Genomic DNA, 17225 nt, shown 5'->3' with positions numbered 1-17225 from the left:
TCATGATTTCTTTCTTGACCCATGCATTATTTTGAGGTGTTAATTTCCAAATATTAGGAGATTTTCTATTGTTACTGCTTTCTAATTCCACTGTGTTCAAAGACCATACTGTTTATGATTTTAATCTTTTTAAATGTATTAAGATGTATTTCGTACAACAGCACATGGTCTATTATATGCCAGCTTTCATTTGCTTATGCCTCTATACCACCAAAAAACTCCTGATGGCAATATAAGTGCCAAAAATGAAGGCCAGAAACAACTGAATTTTAAATACTTATTGTTTAAGATTTTTTTCTTTTGTTTGATTTTTTCTAATCACCAAATTGATAGCAATATACTCTAGGAGGCATATTCTTTGACGAGAAACTGGAGGAAACTTATAAATTAACTGTGACTTTCATTTGGAAGCAAGTTACAAATTCGACCTCTCCCAGTTTTCCCTTAATTAAACGGCAAGCATATGTTTTCCTTCTTTAAAGAAAAATTAGATTTAGGCTTCAAGGGGTTTCAATAAGAAACCAGGTTTATCCTCACTAATCCTTAAATGTGAAACTAACAACTAGGTACAGGATGTTTCTTTCTATGTTTCTATTGTTGACATTTTGTTTTCTCAAGAGGCAGAGCACAAAGGGGATGTATGTAAGGTCTCAAACCAGGGGGGTATGTGCTTAGGTTTAAGAGTTTTTGTTGTGGTTGCGGTCTTCGGTTGGGCAAGGCCATCCCAGCCCTTCCTCTAAGACCCTTCTCTTCTCTACCAAAGTGAAGAGCCACAGGTATTTTGAGTGCTTTCAGTTCTGTGGCAAACTGGAAGCAGTTCTGCTCAGTCCCGTAGGGCATAGAGTTATAGGCTCCAAGTATATCAAGGCCAAACATAACCACTTATTTGACTCGATCATGACAGGAGTCTTGAAATCTCCTTTATACTTTGGTGTCTCTCACACAGCCAAGCAAGAACACTATTATTATCAGTTCAAATGATATACCTGTAGTTATAAAAAAAAAAGTAAATCTCAAATTTAGTTTGTAAAAAGTTGCCACAGAAGAGTGTTTCAACAGAAACATTTTTTATGTTACTATTCAAGCTGAGCCACCAAAAATGGCTATATAAAATACCATGCTTAGCCCGTGCATGGTCACACATGGTGCATATGGAAAGAATTTCTCAACTTTTAAAAGTCAGTTACCGTGTTCTTCCTGTCAATAAGCTTCTTCTTGGGTTTCCCCTACAGAAGTAGAAAGGACAACTGGGTTAGAGGACTGTTCAGATATTCTCTCCTGAGTTCACATGCACACACACACACACACACTCCTGAGATAATACAGAATTATGCCAGGGAAGTCATCTTTGGGGAGAAGCAGAGAAATATATTGAGAAAAGAAAAGAGTCCCATAAGCATGGAGGAAGATCAATTTAAAAACCACAGGGAAAGGACAGATGACTTCTAGGGAAGAATTGTAACAATGACTTGTATTTGTGTATTTAGTCAGCAATCAAATCACACTTCTTCACCACCACCATGTGAAGAAGGTTATTATCAGCCCCGTTTATAAAAAGAAGGAGGATATGATCGTTTTGTGACATGCCCAAGGTTGAAGCTTAGTGGGTTCAGATTTGAACCCAGGAGTTAGGTCTCAGACGCCCACACTCTTTATACTTTCACTGAACTGTATTTAGTAAAGGAAACCAATCTCAGTTTTCATGGGGTTTAAAAAGGATGCTCAGGGGGCGCCTGGGTGGCTCAGTCGGTTGAGCGTCTGACTTCGGCTCAGGTCACGATCTCGCGGTCCGTGAGTTCGAGCCCCGCGTCGGGCTCTGTGCTGACTGCTCAGAGCCTGGAGCCTGTTTCAATTCTGTGTCTCCCTCTCTCTCTGACCCTCCCGCGTTCATGCTCTGTCTCTCTCTGTCTCAAAAATAAATAAACGTTAAAAAAAAAAATTTAAAAAGGATGCTCAGAAGAAATATTTTTCACAATTAAAAAAAAATCCCTTTAAAAAAAGAGCTGCTCTCCATTGTCTCTGAACTAGAGTTTGGCCTCTCACCGCAAGAAGTGAATGCCATTTATGTTTAAATTAGCTTTTGTTTTTCCTTTAAAACATTCTTTCCACATTCAATTTCCTTTCATTTAACACATACTCTATCTCTTTCTTAATTTCTTCATTTTTATTTGTATTCATTTGTGAATGTGTATATTTAGCTCAGTATAATTTTATCACTACATAGATTCACGTATACGTCACCGCCGAGATACTGCACAATTTCATGACCAAAAGGATCCCCTGTGTCATCCCTGTGTAAAACCACACAGCTTTTACCTACCTAACCCCTGGTTTCCTTTAATCTGTTCTACATTTAAAAATTTTATCATTTTGAAAATTTTATATAAATGAGAACCTGTGGGATTGGTTTATAAAAAAGAGACACATGCAATCTAGGTCAAGATTTTCTAGTTAGAGAAAACCAAGTAAAAGTAAGTCTTCACCAAAATGTTTTGTCTTTCCCGTCCCATGTCTTCTCTTCATGCCAATGTCCTAACATTGTCATCTTGCCATCAGAAAGCCTCAAGATGACTCTTTCAGATAACGCTTTGTCTCGGTAATATGCAATCATGGTTTCGCATTACAATCACCTCAGCAGCTTTTAGGAAGTACCAATGCTTCAGTCTGGGGCTTGGGGCCAGGGCATAAACATGATTTACAAAATCCACAGGTGTTACTAATATGCAGCCAGGGTTAAAATTACCCTCATACTAGAAGACAGTAGGTAAGATACTGTTTCACAAGGCAGGGAGGTAGGTGGGGGGTGAGTGGGAGAGGGCAAGAAAAAGGAAGACAAATTAACCTAAAAGAAATGATGAGGGAATTAGTTTGAAAGTAATTTGGACACGAATACAACAGGATTTTTGAGAGAAAAAAACATCAATTCAAATCGAAGAGAAGAGCCTTACCGGAGATGTTAGGGCTTGCAACAAATGCAATTTCATTTTTTCGGTTCATGTTTTTGTGTGTGTGCCTACCATGTGGTACGCTCTAGATCTGGACAAAGATGAACATAACAAAGTACTACTCTTAAAAGCCCACTTGTGGGGCGCCTGGGTGGCGCAGTTGGTTAAGCGTCCGACTACAGCCAGGTCACGATCTCGCGGTCCGTGAGTTCGAGCCCCGCGTCAGGCTCTGGGCTGATGGCTCGAAGCCTGGAGCCTGTTTCCGATTCTGTGTCTCCCTCTCTCTCTGCCCCTCCCCCGTTCATGCTCTGTCTCTCTCTGTCCCAAAAATAAATAAACGTTGAAAAAAAATTAAAAAAAAAAAAAAAAGCCCACTTGTAAAGTAGGCAGGCTAGTAAGTAAACAAGCAATTCTAATACGAGGAGGGAACCTGAATCACACTGAGGGACTGGCATGGCCGACAGAACCTCCTCCTAGTCTGGGTAAGAGGATGAAGGACACAGCTAGAAGAATTCAGGGACGAACTGAAGGCCGTGCCAAGGGGTGGCGAGTATGTAAGAAGGAGGAGGCATGAAAGAGGAAGCTGATACAGAGATACAGGCCATGGTTGGATATGGAAAAGTAGAGACGAGGCTAAAAGGGTAGGCAAGAGTAGGTCATGAGGTCTTTCTTTGCTAAACACGGGCATTCATGTTTTTATTTTGTTTTATTTCTTATTAATGTTTATTTTTGAGAGAGAGAGAGACAGAGAGACCACGCTCACGAGTGGGGGAGGGGCGGGGGACAGAGTTTTCCGAAGCAGGTTCTGCGTTGACAGCAGAGAGCCTGATGCAGAGCCTGAACTCACACAACGTGAGATCATGACCTGAGCTGAGGTTGGACGCTTAACTGACTGAGCCACCCAGGTACCCTGAAATTCATATTTCTAGAATGCTTTGTAAACAGGTGTTGTTTCTGGGACTCAAAGAAAGAATTCAGGGAGTATACCAACTTGGATGGAGAAAAAATTAATCCTCCTTCCAACTGAAATTTGGCATTTCCTTCATATACATGTTGGAAACCGTCTACAACAGTGTTAGTATGAGTTTGTTACCAAAAGAAAATAATGCATCCTTTTTTTCATATTAGAGATATTACAGGTATCTCAAAATCTTGCCAACATGTATCACACTTTTGAAATTCTGGCGGTTATTAGACCCACTGGTAGCCTTATTATTGGATTGTTAATAAAGAAACACATATATTAATACATCTCAAATGTTTTTATTATTCTACTCCCCCTAGGAGAATGCTTCCTAATTTGGCCGGAGGTTCTCAGATTGCCCTTTCCTTCTCCCTCATGGGAACGCCAAGGTTGTAAAGACTGAGCCTCAAGCATAGAGTCTATGTCAGTTGAGACAGATATAATCTGTGAGGAAACTCATACAAACTTCCCATCCTCAGCAAAAGGTCCACTACTTATCAAAACAACTGGACAATCAAAGATCACCAAATATGTGAGGAAATATAATAATACAAACCAGAAAGAATGAGATGAACCAACAGAACTAATCTAGAAGAATTAAATATAATGCAAAAAACAGAAAGGAACTTTCAACAAACTAATCAAAATAGTCAAAGCGATATGAAAAAATATTTGTGATCTTGTGATTTATAGTAAGAAATATACATTTGGTCTTCATCCCCATTTCTAGCACAGAGCTCCTAAATCCCCTGGAACTTCTTAAGCGATGAGCATGGTAAAGGTCTTTGGTTATGCCAGTGAGGTGACTTTGGGAATGCCCTGGATCCCCGTCAGGATGGGGGCTGGTCACCAGAAGAACCAACCATGTGATCAAAGAACTGGAACTTTCAGCCCCACGCCTCTGACCAACATGGAGGGGAGAGGGCCAGGAGAGGGAGTTCAATCACCAACAACCGATGATTTAATCAATCATGGCTTTGTAATGATGCCTCCCTCGAAACTCAAAAGGAGAGGTGTGAGGCTGGTGAACACGTGATCGGGGGAGGGCATGGAAGTCCTGCTCCCTTTCCCCATACCCTGCCCTGTGCCTCTCTTCCATCTGGCTATTCCTGAGTTATATTCTTTTAAAATAAACCAACGATCTAGTAAGTGAAATGTTTCTTGGAGTCTTGTGGGCCACTCTGGCAAATTAATCAAACCCGAGGAAGGAGAGAGTCGTGGGAACCTCTGGTTTATAGCCAGTCAGTCAGAAGTACAGGTGACAACCTGGACTTGCAACTGGTGTCTGAATTGAAGTCCAAGGAGAGGGACGTTGGAACCTCTGACATGTAGCTGCTCAGTCAGAAGCAAAGGTGACAGCCTGGCCTTGAGACTGGCATCCAAAGTAGGGCAAAGGCGGAGGAGTTGGCGAATGACTCCTTGTAGGACTGAACCCTTAAACTGTGGAATCCGATGCTAAGCTCCAGGTAGACAGTGTCAGAATTGAGTTGAGTTCTCAGATGCCAACAGGGGGCAACTGCTTGGTGCTATGGGGGAACCTGTCGGCCACACTGGAATTGGTACCCGAAGCATTTTAATATTACATCCATGAACTTTAAAAACTCTTCAGAAATCAGAAATAGTTCTTGGATATTAAAATTGTACTTGCCAAAACCGAAACGGTAAACTGAACAACCTTCTGTGCTGGTACTGAATAATTAAATAGATAAGGCTGCAGATCAATTTAAAATTTTAGAAGAAAAAGTTCAAGAAACCTCCCAGAATTTCACTAAAAAAAACAATGAGATAAAAAAGAGTGAGAAAAAGTAAAAAAACAAACAAAAAACAAAACATGGAACATACAGCAAAAGATCTCAAATTCATCTAAAAGAAGTTCCACAAGGAGAGAAAAGAGAGGATGACAGTTGGAAAACTTAAATCTTCAGTCTGAAACAACCCACCCACTGCAAAACCAAAATAATGAAAAGTAACACACCAGAACATATCTTGGTAAAATATCTGAACTCTAAAGATAAAGGAGCCTTGTAAAAGTTTCCAGGGTGGTGGGGGAGGAGAGAAAAAACCAGGTTATATAGAGAGAGAACTGAGATTCTGTCTTCTAAGTAAATCTGAAGGTCTCTTTCATTAGAAGCTATACAGTATAATTACTTTATCAGTGGTAATAACTACAAATTTACAGAGAGAAATGGCAAATCCCATAAATTTCCTGATAACAGATCATGAAATTGTAGGAAATGGCTAAAATCTGGGGATCTATTTTAAGAATCCTGCAAAAAAGCACACATAACCTTGAAAATAATATACATTTCTCTAAATAACTAAGGTTCTTTATTTTGAGAGTCAGTTACTGAACTTTACTGTAATACAATTATGTCTTACGGGCAACAAAAGTTATGTGGAGCTAAGTAGTCCCTGATTGCTGTGCTATTTGAATTCCAATGTCTGCTTTCCATCATTTCACCCTATTTCCCCTTGTATTGAGGTTATCAGTTGTCATTTTTTACAACTCTTAGTGTATTTATTTTGTGAATTACCACCCCTCTCTACCTTTCCTAATCTGATCATTCTAATCTCTTCTAGTCTAGAAAAAGAGATGATCATGCCTTGTTAAAATTGTGTCTAACGTTAAAAAGGGACTGAGTAAAGGCCTTCCTCTAAGAAGAATAAAGTCTAGGGCATCTGTTAAGATTGTTTAAAGATCGTTACAGCTTAATTTGTGGCTTCTGGAAACAGTACAAAATACTGAGAGTTAATGAATTCTGGAACAACAAGGTTTTCTGTTGTGTTTTCTGCAAGGCCTTTTCTATTAGAGATTTTACAAAAGACTTTTATAAGGCCTCTTTTCTTCTTTTGTGTGTATTTTATCATCAAATGATCTAGTGATGGTATCAGATTAGCAAATTTACAAGATTAACAAATCCCTACCTGTCCGGGAAGAGACGTGTTGCCAGCATATAGTTCATGGAAGTCTTGTGTTCGAGATAGGACCTGAAAGACAAAGAAAGAAACTGGCTATTTCTTAGGTTTGGCTGAAGGGACAGAATATGGAAATAAAGCCATGAATCAAGCACAGAAGTGACGGGGTACTTATACAGTGTTTCTAAAGTAATATACTGTTCTCTAAAATGACAAAGTAAGAGAAAGTTGCTCAAATTAAAATTATAAAATATTAGAGTTGCAGCAGATAAAATAAAATGAAAAGAATAAATGGCGGAGTTAATTTAGAAGGTAAAAAGAAAGAAATGGCAGGATTTCTTGGATTAATAAAAAGTGACACACTAAAATCAGAAAATAAAACTGTAAGGTAAAAACAAAACCACTGGGGTGCCTGTGGCTCAGTCGGTTGTGCCCAGCTCTTGATTCGGGCCCAGGTCATGACCCCAGGGTCATGGGATGGAGCCCACTTGAGATTCTGTCTCCATCCCTGTGCCCACCCTCCTGCCCCAGCTCATGAGCACATGTGCATTCTTTCTCTAAAATCATTTTTTTTTAATGTTACGAGAAGAATGCTTAAAAAAAAAAAAAAAAAAAAACCACGACTAAAATTCGTATATAACTAAGAGATAGGTCAAAAGAAGCCAGGAATGGGAGATGCATAAAGGGCGTGAAAATGTAGACAGATGGTTTCAACCATGTTATTTCTCAAGAGCTTTCAATGGCTCCTTGATGGCTACTGCAGGAGGCATACACTCTCTTCCAAGCTTTCCAAAGTTGGATAATCTATACCACCAATTCCTTCACACGCTGTCCAGAAAGTTCCTCTCAACAGTGATCATGCCATATAGCCAGACCGAGGCCCCTCACAATCCTCTCACACCACACCTCGTATTGATCCTTTTGCCTTGGTCTGGATACCTCCTCACACTCCATCTACTTACCATAACCTACCCTTCAAGAAGCAGCTCAAGTCTTCCCTGCTGCACGAAGCCTCCCCTGATAACGACTGCTCCAAGTCTACAGAAGCGCCCTTGTCTGAACTACCTTGCCCTTTACTGTATGCTCGACGGACCTGCCATACACTGTCTCACAGAGGAAAATTTTTCTTCTCCGAAAGCAGCATGTGGTAGCAGGAAAAAAGTTAAGATCCAGATTCAGAATACCTGAATCAGGTCCCCCTGTGTGATCATGGACGAGTCACATTACTTTACTAAGCCTTACTTTCTGTATCATTAAAATGGGGATAACAATGATGTCTATGAAGTACATTATAATTATGAAGAACTATACAAATGAGCTATTTTTATTATATGCATAAATAATTTCTCCATAATCATGCTGGTAACTCTCAAAGGGCAGGGATTCCATCTAATATTGGTTTTATACTCCAAAGGACCAAACCACCAAACACAGTGCTAGACACTTCGCTGATACCCAATAAATATATATATATAGGCATATATATATAGGCACATATATATAGGTATATATATATAAAGGCATATTTGTGACATTTTCCCCACTCTAAATGAAGGCAGCGCAATTAGTTTAATATTCTTGGCCTTGCTCTGCTTCTTTTCTCAGAGGCCCCAGGAGAGGTAGAGTGACTTAGCAGACTGGTAATTTAGAAAGAACAAACAGAAATGCTTCATTGAGCAGCTCCCTTTTTTCTCTTGGGGGACAATCTCCCGTTAGGAGGTATGTATCTTCTGCTGGTCTGATGGGGTCAGGTGCTCCCCACACACAGCCCAGTCTAACTTTGCCCAGAAATGGGCATGTACATCTGTCCAAACTGGAAATTCAACAGAAAGTGTGCCTGCCTGCAGATAGATATAATCAAGTCTCCCAACCTAGACTTTATCAGTAAAATAGGAGATATTTTGGCCTCCTCTCTCCTGTCTTTGTCTTATTTCTCCATTGGTTCAGAACCAAACCAGTAAAGAAAGGTATCATTACTGGACTCCATAAGAGACCCCAACATTACCTGTAATTGATTCCTTCAAATTTTCCTAAAGGCACTTAAATTAAGGTCCTACTTCTTAAAATACTCAAGAGTGTAGATTTCCACTTTCATTAGTTAAAAGGTATGTTTTCTAGGAACTGCAAACATTTAAATTCTTCAACAACATAACAAAAGAAAACACAAACAATATCTTTCTGTTGCATTCCTAGGTCTCTGTAAGGTATAATTACATCGATAGGATATTTTATAAGATGAAAGGAAGATTCTCTATGAACAGCTGGGTTTTCAAGACAAAACAAAACAAACACAAAATGGGTACCTTCTTTTATTCCTCTAAGTTCTAGCTCTATACTTAGAACCACTAATATCCCAACTAGATCAAAAGCCACTCACCAAAGAAAAAGAAATGTGTTACCTATAAATAAATACAAAGATTCTCAACCTTATTGTAATCAGAGAATAATCATCACAAGGGATTTTTGAGTCTTTGGGTAAATACAAATCTGCTCAGACATAGGGTGAAAGTCCACAGGGCTGGGCAAAGAGGAAGGGGGAGAAAAGAACATTAAAAAGAAAGCATAAGCTGAATACTTTGCAGAATTCACCCAGGGCTATAAATTGATTGGTTCCCAGAATGGATAAATCTCATTGAATATGGGCTCATTTAACAGATAACTCCAAAGAGTCTTTAATAGTGAAACTTTCCTAGACCTAAATAAAAGCGATCCTAAACAAACCATAAAAAATTTTTAAATGATCTAAGTAATGTTGAATCACTACATCACACATCTGAAACTAACATAACACTGTATGTTAATTACACTGAAACTTAAAAAAAAAAAAAAAGTTTTTAAATGAGCCTGAGAAAGATTAAGCTAGTCTACAAGTAACTTAACTGTTGGACCACCACCCCCCCCCCCGCCAAAAAAAACCAAAAACAACTTTCAACAGCATTCAAAGAAGGCAATAAAACCAACCCACTCAACTACACATTTATAATGTCCAGCATCCAATTTTTAAAAATCACTGTGCATGTGAAGAAAAAGGAAAAATGTAACCCGTAAGAGGAAAATCAGTCAGTAGAAATAAACTCAGAAATGATAGAGATAACAGGATAACAATTTAAAAATAGCTACTATACATATTATAACATATGCACAAGGATCTAAAAAAATCATGAAAATAATGGAAAAAAACAAAAATTTCTAAAGATGAAAAATAAAGTATCTGAAATGAACATTTCACTGGATGGAATGAATAGAAGATGTGACACCGCAGACAAAAAGATGAATGAATTTAGAAAGAGAAATAGAAAACCATCCAAAATAAAGAAAAAGTCTAAAAAAATGAACAGAGCCAGACTTGTAGTATAATATCAGCCAATTTTAACATGTAGCCAGAGTTCCAAAAGGAGAAAGGAGAGGAAGGAAATAGAAAAAAAAAAAAAAATTTTTTTAATGGCCAAAAGCTTTCCATTTATGATGAAAACTGTAAGCCCACGGACCAAGAAGTTCAACAAATCCCAAGTAGAAGAAACATGAAGAAAATGACACAAGGCATATATCATAATCAAACTGCTAAAAATCAGCCAGAAAGAAATAATCTTAAACGCAGGCTGAGGGAAAAAAAGACACGTTATGCACAGAAAAACAAAAATAATAATTACTGTATGCCTCTTATCAGAAAAATGCAAGCCAAAGATAATGGAGCAACATTTAGAAAAATATATTTTTAATGTTTATTTATTTTTGTGAGAGAGAGGGCGACCAAGCAGGGGAGGGGCAAAGAGAGGGAGACAGAGGATCCAAAGTGGGCTCTGGGCTAACAACAGAGAGCCCAATGTGGGGCTCGACCTCACGAACCGCGAGATCATGACCTAAGACAAAGTCAGGCAGTTAACCAACTAAACCACCCTTGTGCCCCATGGAACAACCATTTTTAAAGTGCTAGGAAAAAAGGACTTATATCCAGAATGCATAAAGAACTCTCACAGCTCAACTATGAGAAAATAACCTCATTTAAAAATGGGCAATCATTAAGGAAGTGAAAATAAAACCATAATGAGATAGCACTACACACCTCCTAAGGAGATAAATTAAATTGACCGTACCAATTGTTGGTGACAATGTGGAGGAACTGGAACTCTCATACACTTATTATGGGATTGTAAAATGGTGCAGCCACTTTAGAAAACTGTATGGCAGTTTCTTACAACATGATCCAGTCATTTCATAAGTAGAATTTACCCAAAAGAAATGAAAGCATGCGTATATTTGTAATAACCAAAACCTGGAAACCAAAATGTCCAACAGATGAAAGGATAAACAAATTCTGGCATATGCCTATAATATTACTCAACAATAGAAAGGAATTAAACCAATGATAGATGATACAACGTGTATGAACATAAAAATAATTCTGCCAAATAGAAAAAAAAGACCCAACAAATAAGAAAACAACCTGTAGAATTCTATTATATGAAATTCCAGGGAATGCAGATTAATTTTTAGTAACAGAAAGCAGATTATAGCTCCCTGGGGACAGGGATGGGCAGGGCAGGGAAGGAAAGGGAGGAGCAAGAGAGAAGAACTACAAAGAGGCACAAGGAAACTTCTAGCTAGAGGTTATGTATTTGTTCATTAGGTTGCCTATGTGCAGGTTTCACAGATATATACATATATTAAAACTTACCAAACTGTACACTTTAAATATATTTATAACTCAATAAAGTTGTTTAAAAAATAACATTTACGATACCATTCAAAAACATGAAACACCAAGTCATAAATTTTAAAAAATATGTGCAAGACCCTTACATTGAAAACTAGAAAATATTGCTAAGAGAAATAAAAGAAAACCTAAATATGTACTTGTGATCATCACCAGGTGATATATGGAACCAGGTGATGTATGGAATGGTTGACTCACTATATTGTACACCTGAAACCAATATAATGTTGTATGTTGACTGGAATTAAAATAAAAACAAGAAGAGGGGCTCCTGGGTGGCTCAGTCAGTTAAGTGTCTGACTTTGGCTCAGGTTGTGATCTCACAGTTCGTGAGTTTGAGCCCCCTGTCAGGCTCTGTGCTGACAGCTCAGACCCTGGAGTCTGCTTCAGATTCACTGTCTCCCTTTCTCCTTGCCACTCTCCCATTTATGCTCTGTCTCTCTCAAAAATAAATATACATTAAAAAAAAAAAAACAAGAAGAAAAGGAGGAGGAAGGAAGGGAGGAAGAGGGGGAGGGAGGGAGGAAGAAGGAGGGAGAGGGGAAGGGGAGAAGGAGGAGGGGGGAGAGGTGGAAGGGAGGAGGAGGGTGGGAGAGGGGGAGGAGAGGAGGGAGAAGGTGGGAGAGGGGGAGGGAGGAGGGAGGGAGGAGGGAGGGAGGGGGGAGGAGGGGGGAGGAGGGGGGAGGAGGAGGAGAACAACTAAACAAATGGAGAGATATATCACATTCATGGATTAGAAAATTCAATATTGTTAAAATATTTACTCTCAAAATTTATATGCTCAATGCAATGCCAAATCAAAAGCCAGCAGGCTTCTGTGTAGAAATTGACAATGAAATTTTAAAATGTCTTGAGAAATACAGACGACACAAAATAGTCAAAATACTTAAAAAAGAACAAAGTTGGAAGACACACTATCAAATTTTAAGACTTAGTATAAAGCTATAGTAATCGAGACAAACACATTAATCAGTGTAACTGAATAAAGTCCAGAAACAGACCCCCACATATATTTGAATTAATTTTCAAAAAAGATGCCAATGGAATTCAGTGGGGCAATTTCAACAAATGGTGCTGGAACAAATGTACATCATATGAAAAGAAATGAACCCCAACCCTTACCTCACATCATACACAAAAATTAAATCAATACATATCATAGACCTAAATATAAAAGCTAAAATTGTAAAGCTTCTAGAAGAAAGCATAAGAGAATAAGCTTTGTGAAATTGGGGTTGGCAAAGATTTCTTAAACAGGAAACACAAAATTTATAAATATTCTAAAAATGTTGTCAATGGGACTTCACTGAAATTTAAAATTTGGTTTTTTTTTAAATTTTTTTTTAACATTTATTTATTTTTGAGACAGAGAAAGACACAGCATGAACGGGGGAGGGGCAGACAGAGAGGGAGACACAGAATCGGAAGCAGGCTCCAGGCTCTGAGCCATCAGCCCAGAGCCTGACGCGGGGCTCGAACTCGCAGACTGCGAGATCGTGACCTGAGCTGAAGTCGGACGCTTAACCGACCGAGCCACCCAGGTGCCCCAAAATTTCTGTTCTTTAAAGCCACTGTTAAAGAAATGAAAAAGCTACTCACACACTTGGAGAATATATTCACAATATAAATATCTCGAGAAAGGACTTGTATCAATGGTCCTTTATAGCACAATAACAACAACAACAACAAAATCCTAAATTTAAAACAGAAAAAAAAAGACACACAAATAGCCAATAGCACATGAATGCTCAGGATCACTATTCATCAGAGAAAAGCAAATTAAAACCACAGAGATATACTACACACCCACTATAATACCTAAAATTAAAAACCCTGACAACACCAAGTGTTGACAAAGATGAACAGCAACCAGAACTCTCATACGCTGCTGGTAAAAGGTAAAATGGTACCATACCTTACGCCCTACCATATGACTCACCTATTCTACTCCTCGGTATTAACCTAAGAGAAATGAAATCACGTATTCACATACTACATAAGTGTTCATAACAGCTTTCTTCATAACAGTTCCAAACTGGACACAACGCCAATGTTCTACAACAGGTGAATGGATAAATACGTTGTGGTATATTCATACAACAAATTAGTATGTAACAATAAGGAACGAACTACTACTTCACACAACATGGATAATTCTCAAAAACGTTATGCCAAACAAAGACTCCAGACACAGGAGTATATATATTGTATGATTCTACTTATAGAAGATTCTAGAAAAATGATAATGACATAAAGCAGATCGGTAGACATCTGTGGCTCAGGATAATGAGGGCAAATAACTGTAAAGGGGAATGAAGGGACTTCTGAAGGTTACAGAAACATTCTATATCTTGATTGTGGTGATGGCGGTGGTTAAATTGGTGTTATAATTGTCAAAACTTATCATCAAACCATACACTTAAAATAAATCCATTTTGATGTATGTTAACTAGATCTAAATGATGATTAAAAATAATATATTGTCGGGGCGCCTGGGTGGCGCAGTCGGTTGAGCGTCCGACTTCAGCCAGGTCACGATCTTGCTGTCCGTGAGTTCGAGCCCCGCGTCGGGCTCTGGGCTGATGGCTCAGAGCCTGGAGCCAGCTTCCGATTCTGTGTCTCCCTCTCTCTCTCTGCCCCTCCCCCGTTCATGCTCTGTCTCTCTCTGTCCCAAAAATAAATAAACGTTGAAAAAAAAAAAAATAAAAAATAAAAAAATAAAAAAAATAAAAAAAATAAAAAAAAATAAAAAAATTAAAAAAAAAAAAACAATATAGATGATAAAACAGTTTTTTTTCAAACCAAGGTAATGATGACTATAAAATTTTTTTACAAGTAGGTGACCCTGGGTTAGGGGACTGTTAGGAAGGAGGTGGGGGATTTTTTTTTTTCAAAAGGAGGAATAATGCACAGGTAGATTACATTAATGTTAATGCTTAGGTTGGATAATAGTCACACTACTATAAATAAATATGCAAAATAAGAAAGACCCACATGGAAAGCAATGACAACACTTTGTCACAATTAATCCAATGCTGTGGACCTGAGGCACAGATTTAAAAAAAAAAAAAGGTAGTCACCTCACCCATATATTTCCCATGTCTCTGATGTAGGGAATATGCGAATAAATCCACCTCTCCGATCATTTTCTTCCTTCACTCTCCGTAAAACTTTGATCTACATAAAGAGAAAATAAAATGAGTACTGATTTTGGAAACCGTAATCCAAAAGATTACAGAGCAGAGAAAGAGGGTTATGACCCACAAATATGAAAGAAGCATGCAGCGAGAAATTAACTCCATATAAGATGGAATTTTCTGAGAACAAGTTTTCTGAGAATAAGTTCCTCCCATCTTGAATCTTTCTCCTTCCAATGTAAGACATGAGTTGGTCATAAACATATGAATCGCTTACTAATGTTTATTGAACCCTGTGTTAACCCACAAAGGCCTGAAATAGAGTTATCTTTACCTCCTCCATTGACAGACCGAGCACAGAACCACCTAACTTCCCCGGAACCTTCTCTCGGGCTGAGCCCACAAGGTTTTTCATTTCCGCATCACTGGCAGAGAGGGGACGGGAACGCTACGGAGAAGGACAAACAGAAACAAAATGTTTTCCTCACCTTTCGTCATTTCCCTCTATTCAGTCCCTCAACATCATGGTCTTTCCTAATATGGATAAGCTCAACTCCAAAGCCCATTTTCTGTAGTTACTCCCTTAGCCTGAAACCCTGGGAAATAAATGAAAGCCAGTAGACTCAAAGGCAAGAAGAGAAAACAGAATAGAAGGAAAATGCTATGTGTTGAGAGGGAAACAAGCAGAAAAACAGGAGCTATGTCCACGTGATCTTCTAATCCAGTACTTACTCCTACTCTTGGTCTTAAAGTTCATCCAATATTTTTAAAGATATGGGAAAACATCTGAAAATAACCATGGAGGATTGAATGTGCATTAATTTTGGTAAATAACACTATTCTTTTCAGCAGCGGACAAGGAGAGTTAGGAGAAGTGAGATGTAAGACAGAAAACCAAGGAACAACTTATTATGTCACAGGTGAAAGTTGGTCTGTGGGATGTTTTAGAACTGGGGTGGGGGGTGGGGGGAGGAAATACTGACATGACAGTCACCAGTGACACAGAAAAGAACTATGACCAAAAGACACACTGCGACTGCTGGACTTCAAGAGACCTTGATCAAGGATGATTGCCTTGGGCACTTCAAGGAGGAAGCCAAATGCACCATGCTCCTCACAGCCTTCTGAAGGATGATCACAAAGGTCATCTGAGAACGGAAGTTTTAAGTCATTTCGATGTTAGGCGAGCAGAAAAATATCAAGGTAACAAAGCAAGTCGGATGGTATGAAGCATGTCAACACACTATTATTGAAACCGAAAAAGTGACTGATAAAATAAGACAAATACATCTGCCAAGTTCGGAGATTAAGAAATAATTCAAGAAACATGGACACAAATTATCATTCTAGATTCCTAGAAGTGACTCGGACCAGAAAGAAGCAGTCCTATTGTGAAGGGCTTAGTTTTCTCTTTGGGTAGACTACCTATGGAAAGGCTTTTGGTAACTAACCTTTGACCTTCTCAACAATACTCATTGCTACAGACTAAAGGTTTGGGTCCTCCTACAAATTCATTTGTTGAAGACCTAACCCCCGATGTGATGGTATTTAAAAACAGGGCTTCTGGGAGGTAATTTGGATTACATGAGGTCAGGAGGGTGAAACCCTGGCCCGATGAGATTAAGGCCCTTAAAAGAAGAGGCATCAGACAGCTCGTACTCTGTCTGCCCAAGCATGTTAAAAAGAGGTCACGTGAGCACAGAGTGACACGGCATTCATCTACAAGCTAAGAGTAGAGGCCTCAGAGTGAAACCTGCTTTTCTGGCTCTTTGGTCTTGGACTTCTCAGCCTCCAGAAGTGTGAGAAATAAATTTCTGTGGTTGAAATCACCAAGTCCATGGTACTTGGTTATGGCCACCCAAGCGGACTAATAGTACGCACCTGTACTATTATGAATAGTATATATATATATGAATAGTATATATATATCATGATATATGTATCATGAATCCTTTTACCTTTGACACAAGGGAGACCAATACATACTAATCTTCAAAGCTAGCATGGGAGTTATAAAAGATAGATTTTCTAATAGGTAACTCCACAATGACATAACTTTATGAAGAATAACCATGAAATCAGCAGATACAAACAATATGTGAAGGCAGGGTCTTTTGCCTAAACAGCTTTTCCAGTGATATCTTCAGTACCCAGAATAGTACAGGCATGGAGTAGGAGATCAATAAGTATTTGTTGAACAAAGAAATAAATGTCCTGACACATAGATTAATCATGGTTAGAACTAAATTTTGCAGAGGATTCTGGGGAAAATTTTAATTCCCTTACAATCTCTGGGAATAAATTCAACAGTGTATGTTGGCATGAGAGGGGCGTCAACAGGAAAGTTTAACGACTGAGGAAAGTAAACATATAAGTAAGTTAATCTTTTCAAAAATTTTTAAAGTATGAATGCTTACTTAGCATGTAAAGCCAAAATATTAACTGGATGCTTTAAGGACTCTTCTCATTTTATCATTGGCTAAAAATACTTATCGTTCACTAAAAATACTTTTTCACATGTGATGATGTGGCTCTGATCAGAAAGCCAC

At 38.5% G+C, this 17225-nt stretch overlaps 1 protein-coding gene across 16 annotated transcripts in view; it reads right to left on the bottom strand.

Annotated features, from left to right (window-relative positions):
- TTLL5 (tubulin tyrosine ligase like 5) overlaps positions 1 to 17225 on the bottom strand; it is a 286873-nt gene that overhangs the window by 189781 nt on the left and 79867 nt on the right. For 13 of the 16 annotated variants that reach the window (XR_007153248.1, XR_007153249.1, XM_047863906.1 and 10 more), the window contains 4 exons: positions 15011 to 15124; positions 14625 to 14716; positions 6835 to 6897; positions 1188 to 1226 (listed from right to left, as the gene is read on the bottom strand). Coding sequence is in view for 14 of the 16 variants with exons in the window: in XM_047863906.1 (XP_047719862.1) it covers positions 1188 to 1226; positions 6835 to 6897; positions 14625 to 14716; positions 15011 to 15124 (308 nt within the window). In the remaining 2 variants the exon portion in view is untranslated. The remainder of the gene's footprint in view (positions 1 to 1187; positions 1227 to 6834; positions 6898 to 14624; positions 14717 to 15010; positions 15125 to 17225) is intronic. The other 3 variants (XM_047863911.1, XM_047863914.1, XM_047863916.1) reach the window with 1 other exon arrangement.

Source organism: Prionailurus viverrinus, chromosome B3 (genome assembly GCF_022837055.1).
Source record: "Prionailurus viverrinus isolate Anna chromosome B3, UM_Priviv_1.0, whole genome shotgun sequence".
NCBI lineage: Eukaryota > Metazoa > Chordata > Mammalia > Carnivora > Felidae > Prionailurus > Prionailurus viverrinus.
Note: the sequence above shows the minus strand (reverse complement) of the source record. Positions and strands in the feature narration are given on the sequence as shown.